This window comes from Vidua chalybeata, chromosome 22, assembly GCF_026979565.1.
Source record: "Vidua chalybeata isolate OUT-0048 chromosome 22, bVidCha1 merged haplotype, whole genome shotgun sequence".
In the NCBI taxonomy this organism is placed as follows: Eukaryota; Metazoa; Chordata; class Aves; order Passeriformes; family Viduidae; genus Vidua; species Vidua chalybeata.
In genome coordinates this window covers 5807825-5830311 of record NC_071551.1, presented here as the reverse complement: position 1 = coordinate 5830311, position 22487 = coordinate 5807825, and the positions used below count along the sequence as shown (strand labels likewise).

At 43.1% G+C, this 22487-nt stretch overlaps 1 protein-coding gene across 4 annotated transcripts in view; it reads right to left on the bottom strand.

Moving 5' to 3' along the window:
* CFAP74 (cilia and flagella associated protein 74) overlaps positions 1-22487 on the bottom strand; it is a 67396-nt gene that overhangs the window by 9942 nt on the left and 34967 nt on the right. For all 4 annotated transcript variants that reach the window (XR_008434556.1, XM_053962667.1, XM_053962668.1 and 1 more), the window contains 19 exons: positions 21948-22058; positions 20656-20758; positions 19755-19912; positions 19041-19248; positions 18454-18636; positions 17625-17795; positions 17039-17157; positions 14206-14272; positions 13705-13794; positions 13412-13585; positions 12508-12655; positions 11490-11602; positions 10839-10961; positions 9721-9842; positions 6074-6202; positions 3062-3149; positions 2554-2727; positions 1222-1355; positions 342-618 (listed from right to left, as the gene is read on the bottom strand). Coding sequence is in view for 3 of the 4 variants with exons in the window: in XM_053962667.1 (XP_053818642.1) it covers positions 342-618; positions 1222-1355; positions 2554-2727; positions 3062-3149; positions 6074-6202; positions 9721-9842; positions 10839-10961; positions 11490-11602; positions 12508-12655; positions 13412-13585; positions 13705-13794; positions 14206-14272; positions 17039-17157; positions 17625-17795; positions 18454-18636; positions 19041-19248; positions 19755-19912; positions 20656-20758; positions 21948-22058 (2692 nt within the window). In the remaining variant the exon portion in view is untranslated. The remainder of the gene's footprint in view (positions 1-341; positions 619-1221; positions 1356-2553; positions 2728-3061; positions 3150-6073; positions 6203-9720; positions 9843-10838; positions 10962-11489; positions 11603-12507; positions 12656-13411; positions 13586-13704; positions 13795-14205; positions 14273-17038; positions 17158-17624; positions 17796-18453; positions 18637-19040; positions 19249-19754; positions 19913-20655; positions 20759-21947; positions 22059-22487) is intronic.

The window sequence follows — 22487 nt, the reverse complement described above, 5'->3', positions numbered from 1 at the left end:
TGCTCGGAGGGAATCACAGCATCCTCAGGGTAAGGGCACTTGCAGCTTTTTTGGATGTCCACGATGTTACAGGGTTTACATGGGCAATACTTTTGATATTTAAACATTCTTCACATAAATCACAGTGACAACACTGGGGACAGAACACTCCCATAAGGCATTAGCTAGATTTGGTGCTTAACCCTCCTGTCTGATTTAAAACATTCTTTCAAACAATACAAAATATTCCAGCTATTCTAACAACAGCTGATGTTTTGAGCTTTGTTTACAAGTGACAGCCTTTGTAAGGATGTAGATGATCAAAGATTTGGCAGAACACCCAACATTTAAAGTGAATTTACCTGCCCAGGCAGCACAGTTCCCACAGAAGGTGTAATGGTCACAGGACAGTCTTGGGGCACGTGGAATTCAAAGGAAGTGGGTCCAACTGGGACAGGGTTCCCACTGCCAATCCGTGGGACAGGGTGAGTGAGGGGGTTCCCATCCACGTGGGAATTGAGCACATCCAGAGTGGCTGAAGACACAGAGTTCAAGGCTGTAGCAGCAAACTGAACCAAGGAATGAGACAATTCAAGAGGTGGGTGGACTCCAACTGCTTTGCATGACAGCTTGAATTGTCTAAAAATAAACACATGATAAATTGTCTCAGCATAAAATAGTGTCTTAATCAGCCCGGAAAATAGGGAGCTAATCCTGTAGTCCCTATTTAAGCAGAATTTCAAGCTTGCAATGGGAATTTTGCCTAAAGATGAACAATAATACTATCTATTTTTAATGCACAATTGGCCAGAGTCCCTGCTTGAATTCTTCCTCTGTGAACTTCTGGAAATACATCCAGTCAAATCAAAGTTTATGCCATCATTATTGCAGTAGCAATGGCCTAAAGCATAGAGCATTTTTACAAAAAAGAATTCCTTCAGTAATTGTGCTGAAAAAGCAGCAGAGCACTGCAGGTTGAGGGGCTGGAGCTTTGGTGTGGGACAAGGATAAACTTGAGGAGTGCTGGGAAAAGTCATCTCAGTGAAGACAGAGGTGAAAACCAAGGATGAAACCAACAGGCACTGAGCAACTTTTGCAACTGGAGAATTCCCACCTGCCTCAGGTGCTTATCCCAGCCTCACCTCCCCGGGGCAGGCAGGGATTCAATTTCTGAGCTGGGTTAACAGTGGGAGCCCAGTGACATTCAGATTTTAGTTCCCTGCTGTCCATCCCTTAACACACCTGTTGATCTCTGTCCTGCAGGTGAGCTCAAAGCTGTACTCTTTTGCCTTGGTGGCTTTAAAGATTATGTCCAGTGTCAGGCTTTCCAGGGGAAGAATGATTCCAAATCCATCATTGGGTTGAACTTCAACAAACTTCAAAATGGCAGGATAAGAAATTATTAGTTAAATTATCGGTTAATTAATAAATTAAAATAAGACATTACTGGCAAGATTAAAAAAAAATGTTATTAAATGTGGAACTGTCAGGAAAAGAGAAACCTTCCAGGGAGAAGTTTTTGTCTGAGACAGAGCCCAGAGTCTGAGGGGCAGATTTCTCATCTCAAAGTAACTCAAAAGGCATTAAATCCATTAACTCAGATTTCAGGAGAATCCCTTCCCCAGCTTCTTCCCATCTGTGGAAATCACCTTGCTCTAATGTTTATTTACTCTTCATAGAAAACAGAATGAAATATGGTAAAAATCTCAGCATTGCCCCATGCCTTTGAGAGCTGATTTGAGTCTGAGGCTGGGACAGGAGCAGCTCCACACCCACAGCTGTGCAGTGCTTTGTGCTTGAGCTGAAAATGATTCTAGAAAGTCTCCCCAGCACACTTCAAGCTCCTCAGGAAACACATCCTGGGAAGTAAAGCATTCATGAAGCTGAAGTTAACAATTTCTTTTAGCTACTCCTTGATTTTAATCCCTAAGCCAGCTGAGAACAGGACCATGCCCAATGAACTGCCAGGTTCCTCCAGCTCTGATGCCAACATGTCCAACCATTTCACACTGTGATCACCTTGCTACTATGGAGCTTGAAAAACAAACTTTCTCCAAAATATTATTCAGGAGAACCAGCCCACATGAACCCAGCAGCTCCTGTGATTAAATTTGTGCTTCCACATCAACTTCTAATCACTTAGAAAGTGCCTAGGCATGGCTTGGGATGGTTCTCAAGCAGCACTTCAAAAGCAAAGCCCTTGGGCATTTGGTGCAAAGTGAGCACATTCCTCAGCCTGAGGCCACAGCCACAACCCCAAGCCAGTTTTATTTAGGGGTAAAAGAGTCCCAGGTGTTCTCTTAGGAGATCTCTTGGTGTAAAAACCCCAGGAATTCTGATAGGAAAAGGTGAGGAACAGGAAAATCTCCTCCCAGAGGTTTGCACTGCATGGCAAATGCAGAGGGTGTCACCCAGGGAGATTCACACACTCCAGGACAGAACTCCACAGGGAGCAGGATTCCCACGGGGCTGCAAGAACCAGTCATGATTTATTTACACTCACACTGAACACGTTCCCATGACACTGAAATCTATTTTGACAGCAGAGGGGGTGTGTGTGGGATAAGTCCATACCTCTGGCAGTCCCACAAATCCAAACTCCTGTGGCAAGATGGATTTGTTTGTTAGGGTGACATTTGCCTGCACAGCTTCATAGATCGTGCAGTATCCAAAATTGATCTGTGCTGGGCTGATTTCCAAATCAGAAGTAGTAACAATGGCATGGACAGTAAAATTAACTTTTTTAGCCTGAAACAAATGCAAGAGCACAGGATAAAAACTCCCTCTGTGGGTTGTAAGGACAGGATGTAAATGAAATGTCATCCAAAAGGAAAAGTTACTGTTCCTTGACAGTAACATGAGATCAGCACTGAGAAGAAAGGATTAAACTTCTTAAATTGCAAACATGAGACAAGAAAAAACAATCAAACCTGTATTAGCACTTTAAGAATCTTTTACTATTATCACAGAGCCTCAATTAGCAAAGAACTAATCTAAAATTAGGTACCATTAAGTGAACATTCACTAAAAATAATTTACATGAACTGTCAGTCTGATAATCAGCATCACAAAAATCCCTGACCTTGTCCACGATCAGGATTGTCACTGGGACCTCCAGGATTCCTGTCTCTGCATTGAAATAGCTCCCTGCATCTTCAGGAAGGGACTGCCTGAAAACCCAAAAGTACAAATCCAGTCAGTGCCATTAAAACACTCTGACTATTTTCTCACTAAGGGGAAATATGAAGTTTTGATGGATTATTTATGAACAGAAAAAAAAACCAAACGGAATCCTGTTATTTAAGGTTGAACGTTTTATTATTCACAGTTTTTAATCTTCATTTAATTGTCCTCAAATTGGAGGATTCACCTGGTTAAGTATCAACTCCAGTTCTTCACTGAAGGGAATTCTCATTAAAATTCTGCTTGCAAGATGAAATCAAATAGTAGAGAAAATGGAAAAAGAATGGTGGAAGAAAATGCCAATCAAAAATTAGTGACCTGTGAAGTCCCACCGCCTGACCAAGGGAAAGAAGATGCAGTCAGGTCAAGAATATTCTGGACTTGTCCCAGATTTCCTTCAGCCTGGCACCCCCAGGCAATGCTCTGAGCAGGAGGGCATGGGCTGCAAGGCAGTGATATCAGAATGACTGGCCTTGTACAGTTATATGGGATTTTTTATTTTCTGTTTTTAAAGACAGGATTTTGGACACACACAGGATTTTAAGGACGATCACAGAGGTCAGCATCCATTTATCCTTTTTTTTTTTTTTTAAATGCCATCCAGTCATTTAAAATTCTGAAAAATTAAAAGCTTACTCTCTAATCAGAATATAAACCCTGTGCATCTTTGCTGCAGCCCCAGCATGTCAAAAAGCCAGCCCAGGCAGTGGCTCCCTCTGGCCCCTGAGGATGATGATCAGCCCGAGGCAGAACCACTTTGTATCCCAAAGCAGAGACATAAAGTGAACAAACCTGGAGCCCAGCAGTGCCTAATTACCAACCAGCCTAAGAATTTATAAGGAATATGCAGGTTTTCTGTAGGTGAAGCATCTTGCTGTCACAAACTCCATTTCAGAGCTTCACGCCAAGACAATACAAACCTGGAACATTTTTAGCTCTGCTTGCTCTATTTATATCTCAGAGCACCAGAGTGAGTTGCTTCCTCTTCTTGGGTCTCCACAGTGCTCATGTTCTACTACTACTCATGGAATTGCATGCAACTCTTTAATGTATTGTTAAAGAATAAAAATAACACCCACTCAGTCACCATGGTGATCCAAAATCTTGCTGTTATTTTGCAATAAGGGTGATGTTCAAAGATGTTGGGAAATTCTTTACACACAGAGCTGAGGTTAAGTGCAAGGGAGGAGTAGAACATCAGCTTTCCTTTGTCACAGGACATCTGAATAGCAGAAGAAATCAATCTATTTCATAATAATCCAGAGGGGGAAGAAAATACTTATAACTGTATGGACACAGGGATGGACTCTAAATTAGCTGCTGTACCTTGGGGAAAAGGTCCTGGAATCCTTCAGAAAGTCCTATGAAAATGGTACAATTAAAGAGAAGCACAAAAGACAAATCAGATTTAGACTGCCAGTACCTGCAGGACTAGTTCCAAATGCAGGGAACTACAGGATGTGGTGTTTGGGAATTCTGAAAGATAGAAGGGTAGAGAACTTGCCTTCAACCAAACAGGAAATGTTGGCTTCAAACTCCCAGGAGCTGGGTTTGGGAACACCTGCCTGAGCATGTCCACGTGCCCAGAACACTCAGGAGAACTTCCCAAGCCTTCAGGCAGCTCCCTGCTCCCTCAGCACTGCTGAGTGGGGGGTTCTTTTCCCTCTGGTGTCACTTGTAACACAGTTGCTCTATTAATAGAGCTCCTAATGCCAGCTCACTGAGAGGCCCTCATGGAAATGTGTCACTGGCTCAGTGCTTCCCCTCAGCTCCCAGCACTCCCCCTGCATCAGGTCTTTAAAACTGATCTGTACCCTCAAACAGCCAGATACTTATTTTGTGTGTCAGAAATGCCTTAATCTCATCAAATCCCCTTTCTGAAGCTTCCCCATTTTTAAAGGAAGATTAAAGTTCTAAATCCATGCTCTGCCTCCATCCCCTCGGAGAGGGTAACGGTGCCTCGCAGCAGCTGAAATTCAGGAACTGGAATATGTCATCATGTTACTGTTGTTGTAATCTGATGGGATTTGAGATGCTGCAAGAACTGTAAATAGTTTTAGTTCTTTGAATACCAACCTGGTGAAAATTTTGCAGTCAGGATAGAATCCAGAGGTGCTGAGCACATCTGTGAGAATCCAAACACACATCCACGGGACTAAGAACCCACATCAAAGAAGCAGCAGGTTTGCAGCCAAAGCCAAAGCCATAGACACTGAATTCCGTATGTCATTAATTATTTTTTGAAAAGGAATGTCCTGCTAAATTCTTTAGGATGGCAATGATGAAGTAAATAGAATGAACTGATGGGAGCTCTGATGTTTGCATTTTTAGAAACTGGAATTGTTTCCTATCACTGAGCTATGTTTGTATTTGTAGATGTTTCGTAAAATGGAGAAGCAAAACTTGCTGGGATAAAGCTTTTAGCATCAGGAGATGTTACATAAAACACCACGTGAAATTCATTCAATACCTTCATCATTTGGAGAAAAATGTACCTGGGGAGGAGAGATATGGACAGGAAGCCCAACCACTCTCACCTTAATTAGCAAGCACAGGAGTTCTTGTCCAGAAATTATTCAATCAGTGATCCATGAAGCAGCCACCTGCCTCAATAACCTCCCTCCTGGACAGGAATAGCTTCCCACAGAACGGGAGCAGCTTACCAGAGCTCGGGCTGTCACAGCGCTGCTGTCACCACAGGGGGGACATTGCCTCACAGCCCTGGCAGCCAAGCTCATTTCCTCCTGGAGCATCTGGCAGCTTCCAGGGGGACGGGGCGAGAGCAGACCTGCACTGCAGCAGCACTGTGAGGTCCAGCCTAGACAGCAGGAGGGAACAACAACCCTGCTCAGCTTTGCCACTGACACTGTCTGAAATCCTGAAAGATGAGAGTTGGATTAATGTTGGTTACCTGGGCAGGAACTTGAGCTGTGCACTGAAGGATGACTGAGGCTGGATGTAGCCTGTTTTTGGAAGCAGCTCCATGTGCTTGCTCAATTCTCTGCACACCTCAAACTTCAAACGCAGCGTGGTTGTTGCTCTGCAAACACATCAGACGTGCTCAAGTGGCTTTGAGGCCACTTCAGTGACTCGGGAGTCTGAGCCCTCCTGCCCCCACCCCTGCATTGTAATCAGAACAATCCCAAGCTTCCTTTGAAAATGATGGGCAAGGAAAACTGCTACAGCGAGCTCACACAGTTGTGTTCTCTTTTAAGTACAGAAAACAAGACTTGGAAGTTCTGTAACAAACCCAGCTGTAGCAAACAGTGCACAAACTGATCCAAAGAGAACTGTCAGAGCTCAGCACAGTGCTAAGTCAGGTCAGGGGCAGTCAAAACCAAGCTATTGTGAAATATCAGCTGATTATTTGCTCCTAACATACACTGGATCAAGAGGATGACTGAATCTTGGTGATTTCTTTTAAACAGATGTAACCTGTCCTCCACCAGCAGGGATTCTGCAGGGCTGGAAGTCACAGCGTGGCTGAGCTGGTCCTGCCAGCTCCCCTGCTAAACCTTGGGATCAATTTGCCCTGGGAATGGCTTGTTGGAAGCCAGGAATCCTCTGCCTGTCTACTGAATTCTGGCCCTATCATAGCACAGCAATAGCCATGGATCATCCCCTGCTTTGGAATTTTATGCCTAAGTGCAAAATTGCCGAGCAATTTACAAATATTTCAGCTTGTCATTCTCCTTCCCCTGGACTGGTTTCCAAGCTGTCAGGCCAGATGGTCTCCTCTAAATCAACAGCTACAGCAAGTGGGGCTGGGAGCCTGCAATGATTTCTGACTGTTGACAATCTAAGAGAATTATATACTACTTCATTAAATCAGTGCAGATTATAACCTGCTGAAGAAATTACTTTTTAGAATTATTTATATTGAACACAATTCTGATAAGACACTTTCACCCTTTATGCTGCTTATTTTTGCTGCCTGATTACCATGGTCTTCTTGACCAGAAAAAACCCCAAACAACTAAAACCCAGAACAAAACCAATATTAGCAATATTTTACTATTCACCAGAGCTTGCTGGGACATTCCAGTTCCAGAGGTATCTGACTCACTTGGGAACTTTATCTTCCCCTTGTGCTACAGCCTAAAAGTCACAGCCAGTGGGATACAGGCAGGGTCCAGGAGGAATCCTCCTCCTGACACACCAAGGGATGTGTCAGGAGCTCCTGGAGGGAGAAACTGCTCAGGCCACAACAGAAGAATGAAATCAATCCACTTTTGCAGATAAAAAGTTGACAAATGGTATTCCTGCACATGAAATACACTGAATTTCAGCCCACCTGACTGTATAACAGACAATTTTTCCTAATTATGGAAGTTGGGTGATAAACCAAAGCCTTGACTTGCCAAGGTGCTAAGGACAGGCTACTACATATTAAGTACTCTTAATTTAGTGAAACTTGGCAAAGGATCAGCAGGATTTTTCCCTCAGTTAAGAAGTTTTGCCCTAAGCAATTTGACAGCTTCTATCTTTGAGATCCCCTTGAACTCATAAGTTTTATTAGGAGAGTTACTCTGCTTCTATACTTATAAGTTTTATCCCTGGGTTATCTAGACCAAGTAAAATCACTTACATAACAACTTGTGCTTGTCATATCTGTAAGCTGAATTTCTGAGATAACAGCTTTACTCATTTCTTTCCAACTGTGAAGAATCTCTGCAGTCTGTAATTCTGGTAAGAGGTTTAGAATGGATGCCTTCCATAGAACCAATCTCTCCCCCACCCTCCCACAAACCCACCCCAATCCTATTGAAATAGACTCTAAGAAATGCAAATTGTTAAAATAAGAATTCCATAGTGACTGCATTAGGTGGAGGGAAGACACCCAGCACCTGAAGACAATTAAATGTTCCCATAACTACTTTTAATAGCAGGAAATCTCCAGAAGCCAAGGAGCTGGAATATTCCCTTTATATCACAGTGCAAACAGAACCAGCCCTCAGACGTGACTGACTTGGACTCTGAAATACCCAGATATCAATCACCTGTCAATCCTGTCAATCACTGTCTGTGTAATCAGAGGGCTCTGTCCTTCCAGTGGAGACCTTAATGCCTCCATGGGTCAGGAAAAGCTGCAACTTTCCCATTTTAGAGTGAATGCAAAAGGACTGACATGATTTATCCAGCATATAATTCCAGGTCTGGAAAGACTCTCGTGAAACCAGCTTCCAGATCCTAAGTCCCCCCAGGACTCTAATTGAATGCAAAATAGCTGAGAAACAACAAAATATTCTTGCATTAAATTTCCTGGCTGAATCAACCCAATGTGCACTTAATTTTAGACACATTTATCTCCCTAAATGTTTAGTGAGGAAACTCTGGATTTGCTATTCCCTAGGGGCTTCACAGTTCTCCCAAAGAACAGGAACAACACTGGGAATCTGGGGAGGTGTGTGGCTACCTCATAGCTCAGGCTGGTGTTGGGACTCTGGCTTAGCAGGATGCTCAAATTTTTCAGAGCTTTCAGGATGTGCCCCTGCAGTGCCAAGGCCAGGGGCACCCCAGGGCAGCTCACCTGCAGTGCCAGGGGTCCCCAGGGCAGCTCACCTGCAGTGCCAAGGCCAGGGGCACCCCAGGGCAGCTCACCTGCAGTGCCAGGGGTCCCCAGGGCAGCTCACCTCCAGTGCCAAGGCCAGGGACACCCCAGGGCAGCTCACCTGCAGTGCCAGGGACACCCCAGGGCAGCTCACCTGCAGTGCCAGGGGTCCCCAGGGCAGCTCAGCTGCAGTGCCAGGGACACCCCAGTGCAGCTCACCTGCAGTGCCAGGGGTCCCCAGTGCAGCTCACCTGCAGTGCCAGGGGTCCCCAGTGCAGCTCACCTGCAGTGCCAAGGCCAGGGGTCCCCAGAGCAGCTCACCTGCAGTGCCAGGGGTCCCCAGGGCAGCTCACCTGCAGTGCCAGGGGTCCCCAGGGCAGCTCACCTGCAGTGCCAGGGGTCCCCAGTGCAGCTCACCTGCAGTGCCAGGGGTCCCCAGTGCAGCTCACCTGCAGTGCCAGGGGTCCCCAGTGCAGCTCACCTGCAGTGCCAAGGCCAGGGGCACCCCAGGGCAGCTCACCTGCAGTGCCAGGGGTCCCCAGAGCAGCTCACCTGCAGTGCCAAGGCCAGGGGCACCCCAGGGCAGCTCACCTGCAGTGCCAGGGGTCCCCAGAGCAGCTCACCTGCAGTGCCAGGGACACCCCAGGGCAGCTCACCTGCAGTGCCAAGGCCAGGGGCACCCCAGGGCAGCTCACCTGCAGTGCCAGGGACACCCCAGGGCAGCTCACCTGCAGTGCCAAGGCCAGGGGCACCCCAGGGCAGCTCACCTGCAGTGCCAGGGGTCCCCAGAGCAGCTCACCTGCAGTGCCAAGGCCAGGGGCACCCCAGAGCAGCTCACCTTCAGTGCCAGGGACACCCCAGGGCAGCTCACCTGCAGTGCCAGGGGTCCCCAGAGCAGCTCACCTGCAGTGCCAAGGCCAGGGGCACCCCAGAGCAGCTCACCTTCAGTGCCAGGGACACCCCAGGGCAGCTCACCTGCAGTGCCAGGGGTCCCCAGAGCAGCTCACCTGCTGCGCACCTCGACGCTGTCCTGGTACAGCCGCTCGTACAGGCAGATCCTGAGGTCCACGCTGGGCTGGGGCACCCAGATGGGCACACCCACAGAAACTCCAATGGCACTGAAGCTCAGCTGGCAGGGCAGCAATGGCAGGGGATTAGTTCTGTCAGTCTCAGATTCTTACTGACTTACAGCAAGGATTTCTGCTATAAATTCAGCTGAGTAAAATCTTTTATTATTTGTAGTGCAACAGGTTCTTTAATGAGGCAGACCTAGGAAAATCATTTGCAAAGTAAACCCAAGATGTTACACTGCCCCAGCAGAGAAACACAATTATACTTTGGGTCAGATTCTTTGACAGGGAACATGAAAGAAGAGCATCTGCCCACGATATTGAAAAGAAGTATTTAAACTGCCTTTAGCTGAAGTGAATGGGCCCCAGTCCAGGCTCCCCTAGGGCTGCAGCTCATCCAGGCAGCACAGAAATGCAGGAAAGGCAGCACAGGGCTGTGCTCCCTGCAGTGCCCCGGGTCTGGCACCAGGGCCCACAGAGCTCAGCCCTGCAAAGCTGATCCTGGAGGAGAAGGTGCCCACGGAGCCTCAGCAGGCATCTGCAGCTCCTTCTGCAGCCCGAGGGACAGCCAAGACTGGCTGCTGAGCTTCTGGGAAGTTTGTCTTTAGTTTTTGGCAACCTTCTGTGAACTGTTCCAAGCAGAATTTGGCTTCCAATAAAGTTTAGAATCACAATATGCTGAAGTGGTAACTAAAGTTGTCATCTCTTCCAGCTTTCACACATCAGCTTCACTACTGCCTGCTAAATAATTCCAATTCTGATAGATCAGAAAGAAAATAAACTAGGTGGGTTGGAAATAAGGGAGAATACTTCCACATTTGTTTCCAGGATATGAGATGTTTTCCAATAGGATGTCTGATAAAATGGGACTATCAGGATTATTTGCATAGAAATTAAGAGAATTAGCAGGTCTAATAAACATCCTGCATCAGAAATAAGAGCTATGACTTACAAAGCTACCTCCCATAAAACTAATTAACACATAATTCTTGAGAAAAGCACAAATGAGAAGACTTCATACTATTTTACACATGTTTTTGAAGCAGGTCACTCACTGGTTTGCAGTCTGGGTTGTCAAACACGATCACAAACTCTGCCCTCACATCCCCAGGGACAGCTGGGACAAACAGGACTGGGATTTTCACAGAGCTGAAGGGTCCAATCTCACCCTCAGTCACCTGAGTAACAACAGTGAAACTCTAGAAACTGCACTGAAATAAAGAGGCTGTACATACTCAGTACACACACACTCTACTACACCTGCTTTGTAGCTAAACTGAATTCACTATGCACAGGAAAAATCAGAATCAGAACAGTAATATGGCTCAAATCTGACATTTCCCAGACATTCTTCCTGCCCCTCCTTGTGTGTTGTCACCAGACTTTGTTTAACCACAGAACCACATAGCAGAAAAAAAGAATTAATTGTGGGAAATGTGAATTGCCACAAATGGTTGTGTGTTAAAAGGTTGAACCATTTGTTAGAGCAAAAGGTTAAACCTTTTGTCTCTATGGATCAAACCTTTTGTCCCTATAGATCAAAGAAAAGGGGAAAAATGTGTTGTGAGTTAATTTTAAGAATTAACTGTGATACAGTGATGTCCAGTGGGCTTGGAATGACCGTGTACTCGAGCATTTCTCACCAGAGCAATTTATTTGATGTAGGCTCAGCCTAGTGAAATCTTGGATCTCAGGACATTCATTACCTTTCCAAGCATAATTTCTATTGGTATTTCTTCAGGAGAAAGTTCCACTAAATTATCTGCATTGTCTGTGTCCAAATATGATCTGGTATTTAATTCTCTTTGACCAAGTTGTTCTGGGGAAAGAAACAAACAAAAAACAAAATAAATGCTGGATGTGTCTATCAAAAACAATATCCAACAGAGCACCAGTACATTAATTTGAGTCAATATTGCAAATCCAGGCATGTATAGCCATGATGGGAAAATCAGAATGTCTGGAAGGAAATATTTTTTTGGCCATCCAGTTTTAGTCTAGTTTGGAATTGAACCTGAGCCTTCCACTGAGTAACAACATGAATGGTTCAAAAATACAGACTCAGCTGGAAGTGGGGATGGCCTTCAAGAGCAGTTTCAGTGGGATAAAGGAATGCAGCCAGAAGGACCTGCAAAAACCACCCACAACCTTTCCATGGAACTTTCAGCTTCCTGAAATTGGAATGATCAGTATTGGGAAGAAATGTTAAAGAACATAGATAAGAAACAAATTAAGAAAGTCTTTCTTCTGCAAGACTGGATTTTATTAAGCACATAGTAAACATTAGGAATGAGATGGAAAATGTCTGAGGAGGTTCATCTTTCTGCTTCCTTATTCCTAGAATTACAGACTATAAAAATAAACCTGTCATGTGGATTGCTATTCTGAGAAGTGGGGATTCAGTTGCTGAGACAAGGATGATGTTAACAATTTTGCAATTTCTGAAGCTGGTTGGGTTCTGTGTTCTTCTGAGACTGAATTGTTGATCACTAATGAGCAGTGAGGTTCTCTGCTGCTTTTGATATAATGGTGTCAAGACATTATTTTTAGTCATTTTCTGTGAGGCAGCATACAAAGAAATATAACATTACTCCTGGAGTGATGAGCTACTTAATTTACTGAGTAACTTTGCAAACTGAATTGCTCAGTTCTTTACAGGAGGCTACAGCTGGATAAAGCTTGGCCTGGGGAAGTGCAGGGCTGTGTTCCAAAGCACCACCTCACCTGTGGCACTGCTGCTCTTGGGCTCCTGGGCTGCACAGGGGCTCATCCCCTCCCTGGGCTCAGCACAGCTCTTGTTTGGATCCCCAGCTGCCACAGGGCCCGTGCTGCCTTTCTCTTCAGGGTCACAGGCACTAGGATGTTCAGTGACCTATTAGAAAACACAGAGAGGGATTTTCTCCCATGGCTGTTCCTCTGCCTTGCACCAGCTCCAGTTCTACCCAAACTGCTAAAGTTTTATGCAAATCAGACTTGTGTTTTCTTGCAACAGTTCCACGTTATAAATGGAGAAATGTGTTGCTCTTTCTAAGAACTGCATATTCTACAAGACCTTTATCAATGAGCAGATTGAATTTTTTGCTGGCTGCCCCAAACAGGTAAATAATGTAACAGAAGCAGTGCAGAGTAGTGCCAGTTACTTTACAATTAACAGAACCAACATTTTTCTAGTGGAAACCCAGGCAGTTTTATGTCACAACTAAGTCTGGTGAAACCAGCCCTCTCTTTATCACACCCCTCACTTGATTGCTAGTTTTGCAGCAGTTCACATGTTTCTGCCTTCCACGAGTTGAGATTTTTAATGACTCTGTCAGAATCTCCTCTTTTAACTGAAGTATTTTCTCCTAATTGTCATGAATGTGGAGAAAATACGAATCATGACATAAATTACTAAAATACTTTAAAACAATCATCATTGCTGGTTTCCCCACGTCTCATAAAATAATTGCTTTTACCTTCCAATATTTGGCTCTAACAGATTATATTTATACCAACCCAAATGTACTAAAGGCTGGATGATCTTCTCAAGTCTTTTCTGACCTGAGCTGCTTTGTGACTCTGCACAACCCCATCACACTTCCCAAAGCAGAACACTTCTATTCCTTTAGGGAAGTGCTTTTGAACCCACCACTCTTGCAGGAGCAGCTTTTACTGTTGCTCTGAGGGTACTTGTGGCACCTGCTGACGTCTGAACTTTGAATCTGGCTCCCAGAGCCCCGCTGTTTGTCAGGCTGATGGTCCGTGAAATTGTCTCTCCCACCACAAGGCTGCCAAAGTCAATGAGCTCTTTATCCAGAGCCAGCTGTGAGAAGATAAACCATTAATTACCACTGGCCTACATAGCACTAATGTCAATTAAATGAGCATCCGCTTTTTATAATAATAATTATATTATCCACATGCTTAAAAGAAGTCCCTTACCATGCAGGTCTTGACTGTACATTTCAGTGGAACAGAAAAAGAACCTGTCTGGGCCATAAACATGACTGCTCCTTCCAGCCCTTCATTTATCTAGAAAACAAAACAGAAAAAAAACCCTAGTAATTTCAGAAGATTTAGCCTATGTAGTCTGATGAAAAATATTTTCACTCATTTTTTGAGTACAATATTAAAATGTATCTTTACTGATTCTATGTTTCTACTTTAGAACAGTTTTTGTGACAGCCTGGTTAACTTTAGCTGGGCAAGATTATAAATATTTGGAAACTTGCTCTCATTTTGAGGCATCTTTCCAAACATGCCCTCAGAATTTGCCTTATGACAATTTATCAGAGCTTGAACATGCACACAGCTGTCCATGTGCAACAGTAGCTCTTCTAAAAATGTGGTTTTTTTTTCTTGTTAACAGTTAAGAAATTCAATTAATGATGGTTTTAATCAGACTAGTGGCCTATACTAGGATTCTCCTCACTGTGCACTTACCATTGGCTTAAATGTTACCAGGAATTCACAGGACATCCCAGAAGACATTTTGCCAGGTGGGTCAAAACTATGGAGATAATTAACATAAAACTCCAAATTAAAGCTGTGCATGGAACACCCAGCTCCTGCTCTGGTAACAATGGCACATTGCTTTTTTTCCCCCTCACTTGGACTAATTATCAGAAAAGTCAGAATGAGTGACAGATTAATGAAAGGCTGCAGAACCCTGCTGCAACTGGGAAACAACAAAGGCTGATTCTTTATTAAGGTTTTATTCAGAAAGACTTGAAGTGCTTTTAAAAGGCAAGACAGGGACTGTAGCCAAGAAGGTGAAGCTAAGGCTCAAAATCAGCAAGAAGAGGTGGAACTGCCCAGTCAATTAGGAAGCAACTTCTCCCATTATCCATTTTAATGTTGCTCTGTAACATCTCCCCTGTCTAAACACAAAATGAAGAGGAAAAACCCAAGGAGGGAGCTGCAAATGGTTAGAGAATGTGCTGCTTGTTGCCAGCTGTATCAAAATTATCTTGAATAGAATCTGCCACTCATTTCATGGTCTGTGTGAGGCAGGGAAAATGCCCATCAGAAGACAAGACATTTCACAGCTGCACTGTAAATGAAATTATTGAGGCACTCCTGGAGCCCTGCTCTGCCTGGCAGAGGAGCCAGAGGAGATAAGGAAGTGTTGTCAGCCATGGGAGCCCCTAGGCCAAGTGAGACATGGAACACACTCGCCCTCCACAGCTTTATCAAAACAAAATTAAACCCAAACCAAAGCAAAATGAAACTTTTTCAGAAAGGGAAACAGTTCAGCATTCAGGAGCTTAAAATGTAGACAGGGAATAAGCACCTGCATCCTGGTGGCCCCTGGCAGCTTCTCCTGAGAAAGACTTTAAGGAATTCTTCTTTATTTCAAATGTTACCTTGGTAAAATAGTTCTGATTTAGAGCACAAGCTGCCAAACACACAAACCCACACAGAACCACTCTGCTAAGGAGAGGCTCCATGGGGTGTAATACTGCTCATTTTAACCACTGGAATAAAGCTTTTTATCAGCAAATCCAGTGCCTGTCACTGATAACAGCTCTCAAGTGTTATGTCTGTAAATACCTGTGCACTGATCTCGAGGACAGTGACACCATGACAGTGTAGATGTGCTGGGTATTTTCAAAATACTTGGCAAAACTATTTCGTAACAAACAATTTATGTCTGGTTCTACCTGAGATAAGCTTTACAGAGTGAAGGATCAGTGTCCACAGGTCTGTGCTCTGCTGATCAAATTATTAATAACATGAAAATGGAGAATAAAATCTTAGATTATTTTTGCTAGCTATCCAGCTGGCAAATGAATGGGTAACCACTTTAATTTTAAAAAAGTTAATTAATTTATCAGATATTGAAAAATCACTCACAACTCTTGATATTTGGAGAGTACTTTGAAAGGCAATTACAGAAATGAAAGACTTAGGCCTTTCAAAAAGCATTGTTTAATTTTTGGTCAAAAACCAGAGGTGCTGATTTACCATATGCAATTGTCCAACATACCAAATGAGAGAAAAAAATCAATCTTTGAGAGCAGGAAACCCTCATTTTGTCGGATTAGTAGCTTCAGGCTTTGTCACAGAAATTAAACACGTGTAAGTGGGTCAAAATGAAATCCACACACATGATTTTGAACCAACCACGAGCTACACATGGAGTCAAGCAGCAGAGCAGGTTTAGGAGCTGAAGGGCTCTGCTGTGTCCTGCTCACTTATCCACCTCCTTCAGGCTGGGAATGAAGTGCTCCACACCTTTCCCAATCCACCACAGCAGCTGGATCCAGACTTTACAGCTCTCCAGGGATGTTGTTCAGTTAAGAACTCTCTGTTCACATTCCTGGGGACTCTTGTGGGGACAAAGTGGGCAAGGAATGGCTGCACCTTGGAGCATCCTGTCCTTATCAGATGATCCAGAAATTCCATGTGTGGTTTATCCCCACAAGGACAGTGGGCAGTGAGCTGGGAAAGGAGCTCTGGAGTATGAAATCACTTACAGTGGTGAAACAACTTGTTTATTCACTGGGGTGTCATTAAACTGTCCCACAGGTGGCTTCTCCAGGTCAGCAGAAGGGTTCAAACCTGAACTTTCTCCTTAAGCCAAAGGAATTCACCTCTATTTCTCCTACATGTTGATAAGCTTCACTTACACCCAGGAGCTTTGCATTTTTTCACTTTTAGTCTAGACTAGAGTAATTTTTTTTTGCTTACCAGAATTCCAGGTAAATAAATTCGTTTCATGACTTCATTTTTAGAGAAGTACTACTTTTACAGCTTGTCTTTTATATATTTAAAGGCTCAGTGCAGCTCCAGAGAGAGGTGGTATCTCAATTCTTAAAAAGAAACATTTTGTGGATACCTCCTTTTGTTTATTTATAAACAGTGAGATAAAATTACCAATACAGTTAAACTGAGATTAATTTGCAATCTCCCAACTAGACACAGTGCTTCATTACATAACCTGGCAGCAGGATTACAGGAATAGATTGATGGGAAAGACCACAGGATTGCAATTTAAGTGCTCTTTGCTCTGAGATTGATTTCCTTTATTTCATCAGGTTTTTTCCCTTCCTTTTCTGTTGAAATAAACTGTGTTTATCTCAAGACAGAAGTTTGACTTTTTTTCCCCCTAGTTCTCTCCCCCATCCCATTGAGGAGGGAGCGAGGAGCTGCTCTGTGGAGTTTCTCTGCCTGCAGGGTCAACCCACGACAAGCAGAAATTTCAGTTGCTGCAGAACTGGGTTCCAGCTCTTGTGGTACAAAGGTAAAACAAGTCTGCAATGAATTTACTTACTGAACACTGATGAAGTCCTTGAGCCATTCACTGATTCCCACCAGCCTGCAGTAATTAACACTGTAGGATGCATTTGTCAAAACTATCTTCTTTTTGTAGATTTGACCAACATCAAAATCCTTGGAATGCCAAAAACACCAGGTGAGTGTCAGAGACATGATGTCACATTCATAGTCTGAGTTATTAACAGTTTTGTTAAGTAACTGAAATTTACCTCCATGGGAGTCATCACTTCTTTAAGGACATTATTTTACAGTAATAATGTATTTACAAACCATATACAAGTTTCAGTCATGTTGCCCTTCAAATAACACAAAACAGTCCAACAGGAGGTTTCATCATCTGCTCACCTTTCTGACAGTATTTAGACACCTCTAAGAAAAGGAAGTATTTTATAGTTTAGATAGTAAAACTAACTAGTTTATTTGATCTATCACTTAATAAAGAGATTGTTAGAGAAAAAGGCAAGAGCTGTTTCAAATTTCACTACAGGCCTATTAAAGGCGGCAACAGATTTTTGATCAAGACATTGGGATATACCTCCAGCAAATACCTCTCCACAATTCCATGCAGAATGGCCACTGACCTTGAAATGAATGCAGCTGGGTTTGCTGTGGAAAGCACAGCCCTTATGTTCCTGAGCAGGCACAGTTTGCTTGTGAAGAATTCCAGTTTGGAGTTTCTCCATTTTTTTCTCAGCCATTTGTTTCCTCATTTCCCTGATAGCCAACCGTGTTGGATCTTCTGCTTTGGGCACCTAAAAAGGAACATGCAGAAAAGCCACCAGATCTGTGTGTGACCACAGAAATCTGCAGCTCCAGTAGAAAAATCTGCCAAAGGAATCTTCCAGCACCTGACCAGCCTTTGTCTGGCTCTCTCCAGTCAAATTCAGCATCCCAACCTCAACATGAAGAATTTAATGGGTTCTCAGCTGTCTGTTCTGCAGTTTATCATCACCCAACACTAGAAAATCATGTTTTTCATGGCAGAATTAGCTTTTCTGAACTTTAAGGGGTTTTTTTCTTCTCAACTTATTAAACATTGAGAAAAAAAAAAATCAGCTGTCTTCACTGGAATGTTTCAGTCATGGTCCAGTGCTTCTCCACGCAAGTCTAGGAATATGTACTGACATGATTTCTTTTTGATGGATTCTGAAGTTTTTTTTAATCTCAAGTAAACATAATGTGATTTATGTCTTCACAGATTTCTGAACTAAACCTAAAGTACTGTTTTCTCTTTGAGAGAACAAACTCCTCCAGAACAGTGTCAAACAGCAATGACTGATGATATTCTCACATCTGAATTTCTGCATCTATGTAATAACATAATGTCTGCATTTTAACTGCAAAATACACAACTATTGGTTTCAAGCAAGGTTCTTTTCTGTTTCTAACAAGAGATACCACAGCATTTACCTTGTGCAAGTCATATTCCCGACTCCAAAGTCCTGGGAACTCTGGTACCAGGAGGGTCTTGTCCCTCTCTGTGTCCTCATCACCACTTTCCCAGAGCACATCCTGGGGTCTGTTCTCAGGACTCTCTCCTTGGGGAGCATTTCCCTCCCCAGCCAAGGAACAAACTGATGGAGAGCGCCACGGCTTTGGTGAAAGAACACAAGTTTTGAAGATACAGCTAAAAATTACAGTTACTACGACAGTTATCAATTTCTGAGGAGATCTTTTAACACAAAATTGACAGGTCTTTGGTTTTTTGGCCTCTTGGCCTTTGGCTCAGAGGCCAAAGATGCCAACTTAGGCCAATCCCCTCTTCAAACACTGAATACAGACAAAATTTTACATTAAAAGCCACTATATTTCCTTCAAGAAAAAGGAAACTAACAGATATGAAGAGATCTGATGGGGAAATTACTCTCCACTTGTTCTCTACTGTCTCATATTTGGTTGCAGTCTGTGCTATTTTTAAACAGAATTCAATGACCTGCACGTTTAACAAAACAAAACAAAACAATCTAAAGAGAGCTAATTCCTAGGTCTTTGATAACCTGTGATATTTCTCCATCTGCATGTTTGCAGGTCTCCTCACTTTGCCAGGCTTCCCCACTCTTCAGTAAAGGATCCTCAAGTTTACCACGAGCCTTAATTGCCTTAGCAGGGGACTGACTTTTTCTCTGCTTGTGAATTGAAGCTCTTTCTTGCAAAATTCGAGACACAATCTCCATTTTTCTTGACTTCTGCAGTTCTCTAAAAGCTCTGTAATCCAAAGTTGTAAGAAATATTAACCCAACCATGGTGGTTTAACAATAATATTAACTACAACCCAGTTCCCTTGGAGCCTTTTAGCTAAATAGCAAGTCTTTAAGTTGGGTTCAGTGGTAATTTGTGCCAAGACACCAAGTGATTCAGAGGCTGTTTATACATTTTTGCAGACTAAATATACTCAGTTACAGTGTTTTAGCAGATTGATACAGACTTTCACAGTGTTCAGGGGAGGAAGAAGGACAGTTACTTCAAGTTTCCAGTTTAGGGTCACTGAACTCCCCTCCTGGAGCAGTCGATCACCGAACACCCACGGAGCTCTGGAGCTCTGAGCACCCCCAAGGCAGGAGTTCAGGGCACCAAGAACAGACTGTGCAAGTGTCACACGCAGAGTGGGAGAGGGAGTTCACTCCCTTCAGGCTCCATCAGAGATGTTCTGCCTTCAGGATCTGACTGAGCTCCAGGGAGCAGGCAGAGTTTGATATTGGTATGATACTCACTCTTTCCTTTTTTCATGTTCTTGCTGTCTTTTATGGAGAAACATTTCCCTGATAACATTGCCTCCTTCTGCTAGGATGGCCTCCCTCATTTTCATCTCCTCTTTCTTTGCCTCCAAGGCCTTTGCTTTGTTCAAAATCTGGAGAGTTTGGAGCCTTTCCTACGGAAGTCACACAAACCAGTTACATATTTGATTCATATATTAAAGAATATAAAACAGAGGATCTAATGCTGGTCCCCTTATCCAAGTATCCATTTATGGTGATGTCTCTGAAGCAGAAGGTATTGTCTGTAATATTCTCTGTAGTCATGGGGTGCTGAGATGCAGAAAGCTCTGACTAGGTCCAGGCTACTTCTCTACCTTCCAGTCTGCCCCTGGAATGCTGCTCAGTGAAGGAATAGGAAAAGATAACAGTTCTAAACAAATCAGGATTAAATTAAGATCATTCCCTCATATTCTACAGAACATAAATAGAAAAGCAAAGCAGCATAGCTTAGAAATTCCTAATTTATACTATTTAAATCCACAAATAACTGTTTTTCTTCCATATGTTTTCTCCATGTGGAATATTTCTGCATTGGGATCCAAATAACTGGAAATCCTTCTGGCTGAACTTCCAGAGAACTTTTTTTAGTATGCATTATTTCCCAGAGAGTTCCCATCCCAGAACAACTAGACTGTTGACAGAATAAACTGCATCAGCAGAAGTGTCAAACCCTGCCCACACAGCTCTCATGCCATCCCTGCAATGGTTAAACTCTCCCCAGTTTCAAGGGGTTTGGTCAGTGATGTGATCAAAAATCACTGCACAGCTCTGCAAGGAAAACTGAGCTGACTTGCATTAGAACCCAGCAGTCTCCCAAGTCAGTGACTTCATTCCCATCCCAGCCCAGCAGCAGTACCCTGTTGGAAGTGATGCTGGTTTTCAGGGAAAGCACAGCTTGTATCCTTCTCTCCATATGCTCCCGAGCTTTCGCTTCTTCCTTTGCATTTTTTTCATGAATTCTGTAAGCAAAGTAAAATCTTTCAGGCTCTCATCCTGGAAAGCTCTTGGTAATAGAATGTCTGAGTTGACAAGGAGTAATTGCCACCAGGAATTGCTGCTGTAAAGTCCTGTTTGGTGGGCACTGGCTGTGGGCACAAGGGAACAGCTGGAGGCTCCTCCAAACATGGCACTGCTCAAGCTCCAAGTGCCAACAGGTTTTCAAATATTTTGCTCAACAACTTTAATTTTTTTAAATTTTGGATATGAAGAATGTGTTTCATGTTATGACATATGACTGGCTGCTAAAATAAAGAATTCAGGTGTTGCTCATATAAGTAGTATCTAAACCTTATGTAGCAAACTTTTACAAGCCAAGCACATGTACCCACACTAAAAATAAACCCTGAAAACTCTACAAGTTGGAAATACGTGGGCAGGAAACAAACCTAGGAATATTCCAGCTAATATAATGGGAAACCAAGAAAAAAATTAAGACTGATATGTTTGATACAGTTGTCAGGAAAAAAAATCTATTTGATTTTGTTTTTCTTAATTATGATCAGTTTGTATACACCATCTAATAAAAATAAAACAGCATAGAAACAGAACAGTTATTTCAATCATTTTACAATTAAGTCCTAATATTTATGCATTAGGATATATTTATATATATATATAAATAAGTAACAAATGTTCAGTTTCTTCAGCAGCAAAATAATTCAACACCAGAATAATAACATAAACATTAACCTATGAAAGAAGATGTAATTTAAGATCAACCAGAGCAGCAACACAAAGAAATTGCCCATCAATCCTTTGATGCTTTTTAACCACATTTCTGAGGGGACATAGAATGGGACAGGGCAGGTTTCAAACCTGGATTTTAGTTCTACTACTTCAGTTAATGACACACACACACACACATATATAAAATGCTTCAAATCATTATCAATGCCTCCAAGAGGTCAGAGCCCTCATGACAAAGACTCAGGGAATCTGGAGGCCATGCTAGGACACTGAGAGGATTTTCTTCTTTCCACATCCTTTTTGCTCTGTAAGATCTCATTGCCTCACCACATTGTATCTGGCACGAGATTTCCAGGTGCAACAGAAGACACAACTTACAGAAAAAATCATTATTTTTTAAAGACTGGAGGATAAAGCCTTGCCCAGCAGAGTGTGTACAACAGGAAAGGAGTGAAGCCCCACCTTGCCATGCTTTGCCTCAGGAAGCAGACTGCTTTCTCATGGTTCCTTTTTGCATCCTCGAGGAGTTTTTTATTTCTTTCTTCACGTTCTCTCCAGGCTTCCTCCTCTCTTCTGCAAAACACAGACAAACCAACGGTTGCAGCAGGACTAAGGAAAATTTGATTCCAACACAATGAGACCTCAGAGCGGGGTTGGGGAGTTTATTAATATGTGCTGAAATTAGGACGTTTGTCCACTCTCCACATCCCCCACATTACAGAAAAAGTTATAAACTTTACAAAAGCCACAGCCTGACACACTTGTGCTCTGCTTTTGGAGAGCACTTTTGTGCTTCTTGGTTTCTGCTTCTGCTCCAGGAAATCTCAATGGACTTCACCATAAAGCCCAGAAGGTCCTGGAAGCCAACAGGACTGCAGACACATGCAACTGCATGTGACTGCATGCAACTGCTCTGACCCAATAAACCTCATTTCCTATGATAAAACCCCCTTCATTTGTAGCTTTTTCATTTTCAGTAAGTTTACTCCCATAGATCAAAAA